We start from the raw sequence: 16,164 nt of genomic DNA on the forward strand, positions 1-16,164 counted from the left end.
TTTCAAACACAAAACAAGTTAAACATACAGTACAGACCAAAAGTTTGGACACACCTTTTAATCCAATGAGTTTCCTTTATTTTCATATTGACACTGAAGGCATCAAAACTATGAATAACGCATGTGGAAATATGCACTAAACAAAAAAGTGTAAAACAACTGAAAATAGCCCTTATATTCTAGTTTCTTCAAAGTAGCAACCTTTTGCTGTGATTACTGCTTTGCACACACTCTGCATTTTCTTGATGAGCTTCAAGAGGTCGTCACCTGAAATGGTTTTCACTTCATAGGTGTGCCCTGTCAGGTTAATAAGTGGGATTTCTTGCCTTATAAATAGTCATGAAAATAAAGAAAACCCATTGAATTAGAAGGTGTGTCCAAACTTTTGGTCTGTACTGTATTTCTCTGTTTATACGTAAAAATTAAATGCCACATTTTTGGTGAGTCAGGGAGATATTTATCTCACGCCCAGTTGTCAACATGAAAGCAAGCAGCCTTTTATGAAAAGAGTCTTGATGTGTCTTGGGATTATTGCGGTGTTGGGACATCCAAGATTTGGAAATCGGACCCTCACTGTCTAAACGCTACCAATGTCAAGTACATTATAATTAGGTAAAGCAGAAACACTAGGGTCACTGTCCACAGTCAAGATAGTTCAAGGTTATCTTGGAGCGAGAGAGTTCCAACTAGAAACTCCAAAATTCTCATATCAACTTAACTAAAATTTGGATCAGAACTCTCCTAAGCCAAGTTTCTCTAAATTAATTTTTTTCAATCCCAAGACTTAGTTGCAAGAATTATTTTTAAATAACTCAAGGTGAGACTTCAAATCTGAAAACACTGTACCAACCAGGCACAGTAGTGTAGAATCATGCTGAGGCTCTGCTTTGCTGAAAGTGATGCTAGTGCATTACAAAAAGAAAGGGAAGTAGGAAAGATCTAACTTCACATCCAATCAATAGTTAGACGGTTAATAGATGGACACAATTGTGAGCTCCAGCAGGACAGTAAAAACAAACTGGTTAAAAGTCAGATCTGTACCACGAAAAAAAGAAACTTAAAGGAGTTACCTAACCCATTTCTGATTAAAAAGAGTAGTAGAATTTTGTCAGGACCTTGTTGATGGTTACAAAAAGTGTACTCTAACTTGCAAAAGGACATTTGTTCCAATGCATGTGTGGTTATGTCTAAAATTCACCCTGAATGTATAATTTTGTCACTCTATGGATTAGAGAAAATCTACAATATATTCAAATGTGCAAACTCAATTCTCGTTCTTAAAATCAATTGAAAAATGTTTCAATACCAACCTTATCTTTAAATGCATTGTTAAAAGCACACAATGAATGTGATCATAATGTTGAGCAGTGTATTGTGTGCAAACTTCTGACTGGAACTTAAACTTGTTTTGAAGACACCCAGCTGTCAATTAAATATTCATAAGGTGGCAACTATTAAACCTGCAGGACAACTTAATTCAAATAGACATGTGAGTAGAACGGATCTATTTAGGAGTTTAAAATAGCCACAAGAGGTATGACTCACAGTCACATCCTGGTTTGGACTGACGTAATTTTACCCACAAATTATTCATCACCAGGAGCATTTTGAAACACCCAAGATTAGCAAACTGTAAGACCTTACCCATAGAACAATGGAAAACTTTACAGTGTTGTTGGCAGACGTGCTTTTTCCTGTTTGGGTTATTTCCTAAACATACTAAAAATAGAAGTACGCCTGTGTTTGTTGTGCATATACTTATATGGACAGGTATTTTGTGAAAACTAATTGAAAAGGACTTCAACATCTGTATAGTAACAACAAATGTATGTATGTGAAATAAAGTTATATTTTTGTGTTTGGAAGATTTTCAGTCTAAATATTTTTGCTGCTTTCAGAGCAGTGAATCCAACATAGTTGGGGGAAAAAGTCTTTGTCAAAAGTAAAAGTTGTCAATACATTTGAGAATAACTCTTTCTTCCCTCATAGAGTGGCTTGTATATTCTTGAACATTTCACATTTTGTCATGTCACAAGCACAAACATCAATTTAATTGCTATTTTATCTGACAGAACAACACAAATTAAATGGAAGAAACACAGTCTCATTGGACATTAAATCTACAACACTGATCTTTTATCCTATATATACTGTATATACATATATATATACATTTTCTTCAAATTTTCCTTCATAAATATTATCTGCCAATGTGAAGGCTTGGTGAAGCAAGCCAAAGTAATCAGCACTAGATCGAATCATGTAGCTTTTAGCCAATCAAATTACACTCCTTTGATCACGTCACACAGTAAGCTAGTTAGCATGTCTATCACATACAAAGGTGAATAAAATACACCTTTGTATTTTATCCTGTTCATTCCCACAGAATAAAACACACCCTTGTATTTTATTCAGTGTGACAAAATCTGAAAATATTTATGATGTGGAATACATTTGTAAGGCACTGTATATTGTTTTCTTCTCAAATCATAAATAATTTAATGTAATCAGAAAACAAGTAACTTCTACTATTGTCAAATATCCCACATTTTTAATTCACTCTGAGATTGTACAACATCCATACACAGCTCTCTTTATGTGTGTGCACGCGCCCACACACACACACACCACACACTTACACACAACCACTGCAAACATACAAGTGCATACATGAGCACATACATTAACATAAGTGTCAAAGGTTTTCTTCAGATTAAATGCATATACATGTGCTTTGGAAACAGACGGCTTGCACTCCATTTTATGCTATAGTTCAAATGCATAGAAAATGTACAACTAAAACAATAAAGCTTTCATGAGGCATCCAAATACAACATCAAATGCCAAATTAAAATATCTTCTACACATTCTTTTGTAAAGTGATTAAAATAAATGTGTACGCTTGAACATGTCAATAACAGAAACTGCCTTAATATTTCACATCAAACTTACAAAGCTACAGAGGCAAACGTACCAGTTTAGGGTCCTGGATGCCTTCATGATATTATATCTTAAATTATATAATTGTTAAGTGGACATTAAAACACAACCCAGTCATTTCATTAAGGTCATGCATAGAAGTTCACCCAAAATTTATACTGTGGTTTCACTTTTCCACAAACCAGTTTTCATTCCAACAGAACTCTGGGATTGGTCCGTGCCACTCATGTCCTGCTCAAGCTCGAGCACCGAGGTTTTCAGGGTGCCATTTGGGGCAGCAGCCCCGGACACGGTGTTGGCGACACAGTTCAAAGGATATGAGCAGCGCTTAGTTTCTCGCTCTGCAGATGCTGCCACTTTCAAGTTGTCTCTGCTAGAGTATCGTCTTTGATTGCTGTGCATGGCCACTCTGCTGGCAGCAGAGGGCGGCAGAGGGAAGGGTTTGCGGCTCCCGCTGCTGCCCCCGTCGCTCCCCTCAGAGGGGCTGGTGGCTACCGACTCCTCCACTCGCTTCCCGTTGGTCAGCAGGGTGGCCTGGTTCTCTGAGAGACTATGATGGATGCTGCCATTCTCACTTGTGGCTTGCTTGTAAAAAGCATGCGAGGAATTGAGGTGCTCCGAACCTGTTGGCCCTAAAGCACCAAGACTGCCCCCTCCAGCAGTCCTCAGAGCTTTCAGGCGGTAGTGGCCTCTGCCCTCACCTCGATGATAATGTTGACTACTCCCTTGTTTAGTTCTGCTACTCACTTTTTTTCTCTGGGGGTGTACTGGGGCCGAAGAGTTTATGGAGGGAAGAACATTGTTTGTCGGCTTTGTGATGTTGTCTGTACTGGTGCTCGTGTTGTTGCCTGTAGGGACTCTTGAAGCATTGCTGGGATTGTCCTGTGCCACCTGCAACAGGTTTGTGAGTTTGCATGGCCCAGGTCCGACGCTGCTGATTCCACTTGGTGTGGACGATGACCTGGCTGAGGACGAATTGTGAGAGTCAGCGGGTGGATGGCAGTTGATAAAGAGCTGGGATCCTTGCTCCGATGCCTGCACTCCACTCACAGTGGTGCAAGTGTTCGTGTAAGTGGACATAGGATGGGAGCGACGATAACCTGGGCAACAGCCCAGCCACGACGTCTGCACGTCACGGCGTCGAAAGCAGTGGTGCACCACCAGAAACACCCCTAAAACTGTGGCGACTATCCCATAGAGACAGCTGAACAGCAAGCTAGTGCGCTCTGTTAGCCACACTGCCATGGCTCCACAACACCAAAGAGTTGCGAACAGGAAGTGGGTGGCTACCAGTATAGAAAACTGTGTCTTCAGCGAGTACTGATCCTCTGGAGGGGTGGCTGGGGTTATAGGTCTCCCCGCTGAGTCTGTGGAGAGCAGGCTGGTGCTTCCTGCCAGAGCAGGATGGCCCTCTGTCCCAGGAGAGGACAGAGTGGTTCCTGTGCATTCTTTGGACACACGATGCCTCAGGCGAAGCACAGTGCACAGGAAATAAATCCAGGTCACCAACACCACTAAACCAGCAGGGACAAAGAAAGATCCTAGACTTGAGCGCCAGATCAGCCAGCAGCTGAAAAAAAAGAGGAAAGGATGGTCAATGCAAAACAAGGATTTCTTTGTGTATTTAACGTTGAATAAGTCAAAGCTGCACCAAGCAAAACAAAACAAAGTCAAAAGATCACATTTCTAGAGGATAAAACAGCAATTGACATACTAAGGGCTATTGTCTCCATAGTTGTTGACGTTGACAGCTGCAGTGATTCCACAAATGATGAGAGGAACTCCATCGGCTATTAAATAGAACCTGAAAATACAAAGAGAAATGTGAGCACAGTTTCTGAACTCTAATAAACCAAGATAATCTATTCCAAAAGAAGCAGTGGAAACTTTGCATCAATGTTGACTCTGAAAGAGCTCTTCCCTTTTGACTCTTCATATAAATGAAGATATACATAAACAGAATCTTGTGAATTTGAAATTGTGATCTAATAAATCCTGTTCAGAAAATAATAAACCAGTGTAAGTACTTTACATTTTTAACCCTCTGATGCATAAGTGGGTCCTTTTGGACCCGATGAGGTCATCTTTTTGCAATATCTTTGTAATGAAACGTTTTCATCACTTCATATTCCAGGTATTCCTCAACAAACATGTTATTGATATCATGCAATTAAAATTTTTAATTTACCTTTTACACATTTTAAGAAATAGCATGTTTTATATTACTACCCCATTCTTCCATAAGTGGGTCCAAAATGACCCGCATTAATTTCCTATGGAATTTAATGGGAATCTTTGTTTCTTACCAGTTGCGACTGTCAAGAACACATTTTTTTGTGAAATTCATAGCTATCTAAATAAATGCATAAATAAATGAGATGAAAAGGAATAGAGTGTCTTCTCCGGGTCAGGGAGGAGCCTAAGTGGAGCGGGAGATCGACAGACAGATTGGCGCAGCGTCTGCAGTGAAGCGGGCGCTGTACCAGTCCGTCGAGGTGAAGAGAGAGCTGAGCCAAAAAGCAAAGCTCTTGATTTACCGGTCTAAGTTCCTACCCTCATCTATGATCATGAGCTTTGGGTCATGTCCGAAAGAATGTGGTCACTGAAACAAGCGGCCAAAATTAGTGTCAGTTTTTAGGGTGTCTGGGCTGTCCCTTAGAGAGAGAAGCTCAGCCATCTTGGAAGGAATCAGAGTAGAGTCGCTACTCCTTCATGTTGAGAGGAGCCAGTTGAGGTGGCTCGGGCATCTGATTAGGATGCCTCCTGGTCGCCTCTCTGGTGAGATGTTCCAGGTATGACCCACCAGGAGGAGACCACGGGGAAGACGCAGGACACGCTGGAGGGACTATGTTTTTCAGTTGGCCTAGGAACGTCTTGTGATTCCCCCCGAGGAGCTCGAACAAGTGGCTGGGGAAAGCAAACCGTGGGCCTCCCTTCTTAGGCTTCTACCCCGCAACCCCAGATAAATGGAAGAAGATGGATGGATGGATGGATGAATCAATGTACATACATACACTCACATGCATGATACACACAGCACAACAGAATACAGACGGCAATGTTAGCTAGTTTGGTTAGCTAGCTAGTTTCAAGAAACATGCTCTTTTTATCCCCACCTTCCCCCCCCCCCCCCCCCCCCACACACACACACACATAATGGACACTGACATTGTTCCAACATTGCTGTTGTAAAATTGCTGTTGTTGTCATTTCGTTTTAAAAATGCTCTACAAATCGTCACAAATGTTCTACAATTTCTTCTAAAAATGCTTAAAAAAGTGAAAAATGAAAATATTTCAAACATGAAATAATACTTGTGTGAAATAAAACACAGCAGAAAGTATCATACTAAACATTATTTTTAATCAAAATGACAAAAGTAGCACAAAAACACATTGATTTAAACACGGATCCAAAAAGACCCACTCATGGAGGACTGTATAGTCAATATGTCAGGCATCAGAGGGTTAATTAGATTACCACATGCAGTCCATTGTTTTTCAAAACATTGAAATAGCCTTTCAACTCAGACTTTGTTAATAAAAGACCTTCTCCAGTGTCATTCAGGGCGTCCTGAGTGGGCGAAACCAGCACCACTTATTGGGACTAAGTGGTATATGTTGACCTAAAATATTGATAATGTTCATTTTTGAGTTTTTGGGCTACACTATTACCAAACAGACAGTCAAAAGGGAAAAGGGTCAGAGCGCATGCCAGAAGTCATTGATTTATCACCTCCTGACCCATTTGGTTCTGTGGACAACAAAGGCACTGACTGGAGATCCAATGAGGTCAGGGGCACAGTGCACAACTGCAGTTTTAAGATCACAGGCAAAGGAAAAAAAGAGTTGGGGAACAGAGGGAAATTGTGATGAAGACAGTGCAGTCCTTGAATCACCCAACTTCAATTTATGACAACTCCCACAGTTTCTGTTCTGTTGGTGTCACAAATTCTTCCTGCCCACATCTCTAAAATTATCCGGTAGCATGTCTTTTTCTTGCCTCACAGCTGTACTCGGTCAGTTCCCCTCCTCCCTTTCTAAATCAGTAGGACTATGGTTATCGGGCACAATGACCGCCTTCATGGGATGGCAATTTGGGTGGCCAAGCATGGGAACTTCTGCAACTGTCTAAAGTAAAAACCATATGGACGGCACACAATACTGTCATGGTGCAGAAGGTGAGTATGGGATCATGGTGGCTTGCTCACTGACCTGAGCATAGGTCGCTGAGTAGGTGGAGGGGAAGACTCTCCTTCCGTCTGCCGGGGTGTTCTCCACACAGCCTCTTTGTAAATGACCCTGGCGCTGACCCCAATCCACAGCAGTGTTGACAGAGAGGAGTAGTGAAGAGCGATACCCACCTGTCACATACAGCAGCAATGTGACTGGATGTGAAGCATAACATACAAGTAGTTAAAAATAGCACCGTAAGGTAAAACATACTGCCTGACAGACAAGAGGATAGCTGGTTAGGCTTATGCCTCCTGCATAGATAGCTGATGTCATGGCGATGTGGAAACAGGTATTCAGCAGAGTGTGCCAACTTTTTCTTGATATCTGTATGGAACTGTAGAAAACATACAGAAGAGAAAATTATTAGAAAGAAGCAGCCAATGGCCAGCGCTAGCAGGAAGTTTGACCAACACACTACCTGTGGTGTAGTATGTGCGTAATGATGATGGTGAAGAGGCAGAGAAGCAGCACTGCAGTGCATGCGTAGACCACAGGGTGGAGCACCCTCACAGAGACTAAGCTGGAGTTCGGGAAGGTGGGAACTTCCTAGAGAGAAATGGAACATGAACTGGATTAAGTTTTCATCAACAATCTGTCACAGTCATCCGGATTTAACTGAATACGCTTCTGTTACCTGCAGCACTGCATAGTTGCCGAGCACAGAGCAGCGCATCAATGAAGTGCTGCTGTCAGTGTGAACAAGCTGGCAGCCTTGCTGGCTCCAGCCTCCCTGCTTCCCTGGTTCTGTATGGCTCCACTGGGCTGCCACTGCATCTGTGCCCGGGGTCAAGTGGCGCAGGGACACCCAGATGTGATCAGAATAGTTCCACATGGTGCAGCCATCTGTCACAGAGTGGGAGATATTTGTCAACATAAAACTACACAAATTGTTCTCTGTTCTTAAGTATAAAAATTGCCTGCAAAGAGTTCAAACAAAGGCTCAGATTGCCAGAAAAAGGCAAGGGTTCATGCACTTTTGCCCAGATCTGAAGTTATTTATATAATTTTGTTTTTGCAACAGAAGTGTTTAAGTATCAAGTCTGTAAGATGCAACAAGAGCAACATTGATAAGTAGCACTTGGTGCAATTTGTGAGAGCTAAACATGAATATGTTAAATATCTGATTATCAGATTTTTGGCATTTGAAAACACAAACTTCTTGACTACTAGGTTGTTTAGTCCTTATGAGGATTAATGTTCTCTTTGACTATAGATCAAAGAGAGCTTTAAGATATTTTGTGATAGCAAAATTAAAATAAATTGGTTTTTTTTTGGTTTATTACCAAGGCCTACAAAGATGACAGGAGTGTTGACACTTCGTCTGCGAGATTGTTCAACAGCGTTGCTTGAGTTTGGCAGTAGAGGAAAAAAGCTTCCCGTTCGGAAAGCCACAAACTGCAGCTTGCAGTCCGCAGCAGCATCCGGGGCAAACAAAGTGGCTGGAACAGTCACAGAAGCGAGGGCTACAGAATTCTGAAGAAAAGAACAAAAAAGCAAGCAGATCATAGTAAATGAAGTCCATGATTATGGCTTCACACAAAGAGATACGTTTGGCTGCTAATGGAGCAGCAGAAGGAAAAGCCTCACCTTCAAGGGGAAGTTGGTGAGGGAAATGTTATGGGAGCCAGTGCTGCAGCGGAAATGAAGGAGTTGTTGAGGTGCAGACTCTGACGTCTCCACTCCTGGCCGTCCTGTTGGCAACTCGCGGCGGTAATATGCGGTGCAGGTTATACCGGTGAAGTGTGCAGGTCGGATCAGGTGAGCTTCCATCACTATGTTTTTAGACACCTTCAAAAATCAATTTGAATATTAGTGAAAAGAAACACTCCACATATGTTACATACGTTGAAATGAGACGATTTACAACAACCACTCCAAAGCTTTGTTTTATCACACAGGCAAAATAGATTACCAATAATAATTTCATATCTTCACGAGCGCCCTACAATGTTGCTATCACAGAAGTACAAGAAATATGTGTGTCACGAAAACAGATAAAACTTTAGATCAAAATTCTTACGTACCACAGAGACGTCTTGTGCTCGGCCGTGTAACTGAGGCCAGGCTAAAGTTTCCAGAGAGTAGACGATGAAGCTACATGCTCTTTTCTCTCTCTGAGAAAGAGCAAGGATCTGGTCGTCCACCTGCATCAGGTTGCTGCCCATATCAACAATCACCTCCGACAACTACAACAAACACAATTTGTTATTTGTCATCTATAAGGATAAAATCATTAGCGTTAAAAAAAATTCTTATACATAAAAATCTCACTTTATGGCGCAGCAGTTTAAAAGGATGCTTAGTTTTAAAAGCTGTACACAGGTAATGTGTTTGCATAAATTTGTATTCACTGTTAGTATTGATTTCAATTGGATCTTGTTCAGAAAATTGTATAGTTTGGGATAAAAAAAAGGGAATTAGAGAATTATAACTTTGTTTAGTTCTTAAAGAAAGATCCAATCAGAAATTGTATCTCAAAACAATATGAGTGCATCTCTAAAGAGAGTGAACTTTGAAAATGTTCTCACCTCTCGCACCTGCCTGACATATTCCATAAATTTTTCCATTATCTGGGCAATGTACAGCATATCTACAGAGTCAGTGAAGCCAGCCACTTCAAGCGTGTATGTCCGCACTTGACGGGCCACGGTGATGGCGTTGGATGCGTTTATGGGTGTCTAAAATGGAGACGTAAAACAGGGTGAGTTTTGTTGCCAGGCCTTGAATCAATGTAAGGTGGCATCAGCAGTGTTACCGACCAAAAGGAAGGTATGCAAGACACGAGTGATGCCGTTGGTGTACTGGCAGTTGGAGTAGTCGCCCTCGTGCCACTTTCCGGATCGGTCACAGTATCGGGAGGCTTTTTTCTGCTCCGTTACCCCCTCCACAGACAAGGAGGGGTAACGAAGCTGCAGACAATACTGATGGGAGGTGATGCCTGCCAGAGTTCTTGGCCACCTGAGGAATAATAAAACACAAAGCTTTCAGTGAAATGCTGAAACTCAAATCTACTCAAAGCAAATCACTGTCATGACAACTAACCAGAACTCCCCACGGTTGTTTACAACTTTATCTTCTGGGCAGAAGGAGGCGCTGTTCTCCAGCACTACGATTTCAACAGTGCGCGAGGCATTGCCCCGCCCAGTAGTGACCACACACTCCCACTCTCCACTTGCCTCCATGTGAACGTCGGATAATATAAGCTCGCTGAATGCAAACAGATTGTTTTAAAAGACTGGCACTTTTTCTACTTGGACAATACATCATAAACAGGTTCTCAAAGAGCAGCAGATACTGTACCTGGTGATGAAGGTGCAATCATGCACCACACTATCCTCCAGCTGGATGCCTCTGTCACGGTCAGATATCACTACTTGACCATTGTGACGCCAGTGTATGCTGGTGATCTTGTCCATCAAGGCAGCAGTGCAGTGGAATGGCAGCCGGTCGTATCTGAAGACCACCTGACGCTGGGACGGCAGCAGCGACAGGGTGTGCAGCTCCAGTGGACCGTCTGAGCAGCAAAGTGTTAAAAAACACATGTTTAGCTCTTACAGAGTAAAAAAAACAACATATTTTTAGCCTTTGGACTTTTCCATATTTTGTGACTAAACAACCAAAGCTTTATTGTATCCTCTTGAAATTTTAGGTGATAGAACAATACAATGCAGTGCGTAGTTGTGAGGTGGAAAGAAAAAGATCTTAAAAACACCATATCAGATGAAGCTCTGAACTTTGACTAGGTCATTCAAACACAAGAGAATGCCCTGATCTGAATCATTCCTAAACATTTCAATTGCAGCTCTGCCTGTATGTTTAGGATTCATCTGTTCACCTATTCCGAAGATTGCAGAATAGGTGATTGTGTAGATTTAGTTTATTTGCTGTGCAAATAAACTAAATCATAGGTCATTTTTGTTGGCAATAAAGGGGGTGAGGGGCAAAAAAACTTAAATCAGAATAAATTGCAATGAAGTTTGTGATTGCCATGTGACAAAAATTTGTAAAAGTTCTAGCGGTGTGAATACTACTGCAAAGAATTGTGCTATGAATTTGCTTTTCAGCAGCAGCCAACTGGACGCAGACAGCAGCAGACAGTTAAAGTAACCCACAGGGATGGATGCCAACATAACATTGCTGAAACTTGTGAAAAGATGGTCTTGAGCTTCATTACAGAGTGACAGTCATTTGCATGGTAACGCTCTCTGAAGTAAAGCGGTAACCCGCCTCATTCCTGCGCCTCAGCGAAGCCAGGAACTCACCACAGCTTAGCTGACTTTCTCTCAGGCCTCGCAGGGGCTTTCCCCTCAAGGTCCTCGGGAAGGCGCACAGGGTATCTTCTCCCACACGCACCGAGCTGCTGCGGAGGAAGCTCGGCATCCAACGCAGCCCACAGTCACAGGACAAGTAGTCTGACTCGAAGTTTCTGCGGAGGGAATGATCATTCATTTAAAAAAAGAAAAAGAGTCACGTGAATTCTATCTCTGGTTAAACTCATGGAAAAGAATGGAAATGAAATGAAACAAATGCATGTTGTAGCTGATAAAAACTATAAACTGTCTTAGATTTTCTGCAGTCCTTAGCAGAAGTATTTATTTTTTACAGACTTTTTCACTTTTTGCAACATTATAACCAAAAGTCTCTGCATTATTTTTCCCAGGACTTGTTTTATTCTAATTCTAGAAAATAACAATTCTGTGCAACTAACCATGTTCATGTATTAGAATTGCCTAGTTAAAGTCCAGACCAAAGTTCAACCAAATATCTATTTCAAGCCTTGAATGTTGCTATTCCCATTTGTTCTTCATTTATTTGTAAAGAACAATGAACCATTGTGAGTGAATGGTAGGGACAAATAGTAGCATATACATGCTACACTTTACATGCTACACTGTGAAAAATTTTGAACATGTAAAAAGTGTACACTTTTCGTTCCAATTCACAATTATACACTACTTTATTTGCTCTTTCACATCCAATCCTAAGAAAACATATCAAATTTTGTGGTTGTAACATGCAAAAAGTGGAAAAGTTTGACTGCCCTACTGAGGAATTGAGTGTAATTGAGCCATAGATTTGAGTCACTTTTTTTTTTTTCCTCACACTAGTTTCAGGGAAGGCAGCTCCTCAAACACTCCTGGATCCAGGGTTGAGATGATGTTGCCAGAGAGGTTTCTGTAAAAACATAAATTAGGCATAAACAAGTTCTCTCAGTACCTCAACAGCAAGCCAGAGTTGAACACATTTCAATGTAAGTGATGGGTCTTACAGCCTGGTGAGGTTGGTCAGTCCTAGGAACATGTCTGCGGTCAGGCAGCCAATGCGGTTGTTGGACAGGTCGCTAAGTGTGTGAAAGAACAAAGGAATGTGTTAGCTATTATCAAATGAATATCTCCTTGGCAACAGATTGTTGTGTCTTGACTCATTCATTGCCCCCAGATGCTATATTACGTGTCCATTTGACATGCAGCTGAACTGGGCAGGCCCTCTTCTGTGTCTGCTCAGACCACAGCAGTATGCAAACTTAATTTCAGAATCATAGACGGCTCACATCTAAAAACTCTCCCCGAAGGACCCGGCCAAAGCTTTATCATCGGCAGGGTAAAGCAGGGCCCCTGTTCTACAGTCAACCCCTGAGTGTGATGTATAGCTGAAGCCAGAGAGGGATCTGCTCTGCTGCACCTCTGACACTACCCAGCAGAGAGCTGTCCAGAGCATGTGTTTATCTCCCCCTGTTTGTTTTGAGAAGCCCCAGACCTTGCAGGGAAAATACAAGAAGAAGGAGGAGGGACGAGGACTCATGCGGCGTAGCGCAGACAAACACTTTCGACCCACGCTACAACCAAGCATCGGAGTACAGAGATACAAGACATGAGCAGCAAGCTGCTGCACAAGGTTGGCTTGTCACATTCAGTGCCTTGTGAGGAGACTTGGAGTAGCCCTGATGTTTTCCACATCATACCACAGGGATGACATCTGATGGTTTCTACTGATGTCAGATGAAAAATTTGAAAACCTCAGGTTTAAACTGAACATAGCAGTTGTTTTATAACATATGTAGCTGCCAAAACAATTAATATCTGTTTAACTCAGCTACTGACTTCTGGATAGAAAAGGGGTTTTCATTAATTTACATTTGCATGTTTGTTGCTCTGTATATAGTCACACTTTGAGGGTTGTTACTACGTCTACTTACAGCTTCCGAAGCTCAGACAGGCCTTGGAAGGCTCCAGGCATGATGGTGCTGATTAGGTTGTGCTTCAGATCCCTGGAAACAGAAAAAGAGAAATGTTGGTGTATGCATGCAGAGATAATAATCACAAAGATTCTCTGTTTTGCTTTTTATCTGCGTGCAAAATGTTCAGGTTTTTATTGTATGTCTGAGCACCATTTCTAGAGAGCAGTCAGTTCACACACCTTGGGTTAAAATGTTGAACATGCAGGTAAAGGATTACATGAAGCCCATTTATGGTACAAATGTTTCCTGATTAACAGAAAGCAGAAAACTGTCATTCAAGGGATTGAAGAAGAGCCAAATTGGCAACGATTAGATGATCAACTGAAGAGTGATCAAGTCATTGTGGTGTAAAGTTATCTGTGAGCACTGAAACATTTAATTATGTCAATATGAAGCCAAGTTCTGGACAAAAGCCCCCTACAAAGTCCAAATGTTGAAAACACAAGTTGAGCTGAAGAGGTCACAGTTTACTGGTTTAAAGCGAAATGGAGCAAATGATTGAAGTGATGTTTGTGGACAGTGTGTACACGCCACCGTACACTGTGAAGCATGATGGCTCAGGCATCGTGATGTTGGACCTCATGCATATTAGGCATAAGTGATCAGTTTAATACAGGACATATTGTCTTTTGCTGAACAAAATAAAGGCCATATGAAGCACTTTTCTGAAACAGTGGCTACACAGCTAAATATTAGTTAAGCAGGGTTACTAGAAAGCTAACTCGTTGAGCAATTTGACGAGTTAGCATTTGTAGCTACATTTGTAGCTACATTTGTAGCATACAAATGTAACTACATTTGTAGCTACATTTGTAGCATACAAATGGGTCTGTGTAGCATACAAATGTAGCGTTTGTATGCTACATCTCAATGATACATTTGTAAATGTAGCAGAGAATTGTTGGTGTATGCATTCTTTACAAATTTCTTTACAAATTTACAAAATTTGTAAAGAAAAATGCTACATTTTGAACATCCTAATATTTCTTTTTCCTCACTTACTATTATAAATAGATTGTTTGAAGAAATTGATTTTTTTTTTCTTCATGTTTTGGCTGAAGCAGCCAGTGCAATGTTCGCAAATCATTCATGTGTTAGGCTTTAGAGGTTTAATCACCTTTTTAAACATGTTGCTGTTATTTTGAACATAACTGTAAATACATATAAATGTTTGCTGTATGAATTATTACTATCATTTCTGATGCCCACTGTGTTCTGCATTGAAACAGTGGAGATAATATCTTTATCCCTTTCTGGATGCTTCATTTTGTGTTATCTGCTGCTATTATCTCCTCCCTTCTCTCGTTTCACTTTCCAAACTATTTGTCAATCCACTCAGCCAGATGTTACCAACCAACCTGCCTATGTTTGGAACCAAAGACTTTAATAGCTCAGTGGAAGCAACAGAGCTGAATTATGGAGATGGATATGTATCCACAAGTCATGAAAGTTTCTGCTGGAGCTGATATAGAAGTTATTTTTGGCCAAAAAAAAAAAAAGAAGATCTGTAATGTTGTTGCTGTTTTTTTTAACCACAATAGCTCAGTAGTATGGAAGTCCTCATGGGACTTTTAGGGCACATTTTCAACTATGATTGTCTGTGATTGCTGTTCTTGACCACGCTGCCTCATGCAGTTCAAACCCTCAGGCATCTCCTAACCGCTGCTCGGTCCATTTTCCAGGAGATGGGCTTTTTTTGGACAAACTAGGGTAGGGGAAATTGTTTTAGAAAATGGCTTCCAGCAAAAAAAACAAAAACAAAAAAAAAAACTACAACATGCGGTGTGGTGGGGCTCCGCTCAACAGATTATTGGTTTTGTCCTGGTCCAAGATCTTTCTAAGCCCTTGCTCATATGATTACAGACGGAAGAGAGGTTCTAATGATGGGGCAGAAGCTTTCTGGCCTCAAACCAAGGCATTGTGTTGGAGAGCACAGCCAAGCTCTGTAAGTGTAAGGCACCGTCTCAGACAGGATGTGAGGAAATGATTATTTTCATAAAGGCTGACACATATTCACTTTTTACCCTCAAGTAAAAACATATGTATCCAATAATTTACAAAAAAAAAATAGTGAAGATAAATATAAATACTTTATATTTCTGCATTTGTCAAGTGTTTATGGCTTTGTGGATCTGTTACAGTTTATGTGCTAATTGTCTTACTCTGAATATACTTGTTTTTTTTCTGTGTGTCAGTTGGATTTGTTGACCTGGACAGCAGGAGAACAAAGCTCCAGCTTCCTGTTTGTGTGTCGCTGGGCTCATTAGCGTGGTGTTGAAAGATGAGGCACTGCTCGCCTTTTCCTCTCCCTGAGGTGTCTCTCTCTCTCTCTCTCTCTAACTCTCTATCTCTTTTTCTCTCTCTTTCTCTCCCTGTCTGTCCCTTTCACAGACATACTAAAGTAAGCGTTTGCTGTGTTAATGCTGACCTCCATGCATTTCTGTCCAAGTTTCCCATTTGGTGATAACGATGCTACAACTATAACTGTGTATGTCGAAAACCAGCTCAGATTTAGTGAGGAGATTGATATTTTGCTTTCAACAAGATAAACAATTAAAATGTTCATATTCTTTTAATAAACCACGTTTGCACTACTGCTGCTGCCATCCTGAAACTATAGTTAGCATAAATTAATTTGCTTTCATCTGGTTATAAGGGGATTATTTTATTAGCCTATTCTGTATTAGTTGATTCTATCTTGCTTTGTGTTTCTGTGTTTTTATGATGTAAAGCACTTTGAAATACCTTGCT

The 16,164-nt window shown here is 41.1% G+C and overlaps 1 protein-coding gene across 1 annotated transcript in view; it reads right to left on the minus strand.

The window, feature by feature from the left end:
• Nucleotides 1-2,029: 2,029 nt before the first annotated feature.
• Nucleotides 2,030-16,164, minus strand: part of adgra2 (adhesion G protein-coupled receptor A2) — a 50,107-nt gene continuing 35,972 nt past the window's right edge. The window contains exons 3-19 of the mRNA XM_032578891.1: nt 13,372-13,443; nt 12,445-12,516; nt 12,279-12,350; nt 11,438-11,601; nt 10,476-10,689; nt 10,218-10,382; nt 9,935-10,133; nt 9,704-9,853; nt 9,200-9,361; nt 8,763-8,963; nt 8,459-8,648; nt 7,810-8,018; nt 7,594-7,721; nt 7,386-7,509; nt 7,155-7,303; nt 4,655-4,744; nt 2,030-4,510 (exon numbers count right to left, since the gene is read on the minus strand). Coding sequence (XP_032434782.1) covers nt 3,094-4,510; nt 4,655-4,744; nt 7,155-7,303; nt 7,386-7,509; nt 7,594-7,721; nt 7,810-8,018; nt 8,459-8,648; nt 8,763-8,963; nt 9,200-9,361; nt 9,704-9,853; nt 9,935-10,133; nt 10,218-10,382; nt 10,476-10,689; nt 11,438-11,601; nt 12,279-12,350; nt 12,445-12,516; nt 13,372-13,443 — 3,778 coding nt within the window. The 3' untranslated portion in view covers nt 2,030-3,093. The remainder of the gene's footprint in view (nt 4,511-4,654; nt 4,745-7,154; nt 7,304-7,385; nt 7,510-7,593; nt 7,722-7,809; nt 8,019-8,458; nt 8,649-8,762; nt 8,964-9,199; nt 9,362-9,703; nt 9,854-9,934; nt 10,134-10,217; nt 10,383-10,475; nt 10,690-11,437; nt 11,602-12,278; nt 12,351-12,444; nt 12,517-13,371; nt 13,444-16,164) is intronic.

Source organism: Xiphophorus hellerii, chromosome 12 (genome assembly GCF_003331165.1).
Source record: "Xiphophorus hellerii strain 12219 chromosome 12, Xiphophorus_hellerii-4.1, whole genome shotgun sequence".
Classification (NCBI taxonomy): domain Eukaryota; kingdom Metazoa; phylum Chordata; class Actinopteri; order Cyprinodontiformes; family Poeciliidae; genus Xiphophorus; species Xiphophorus hellerii.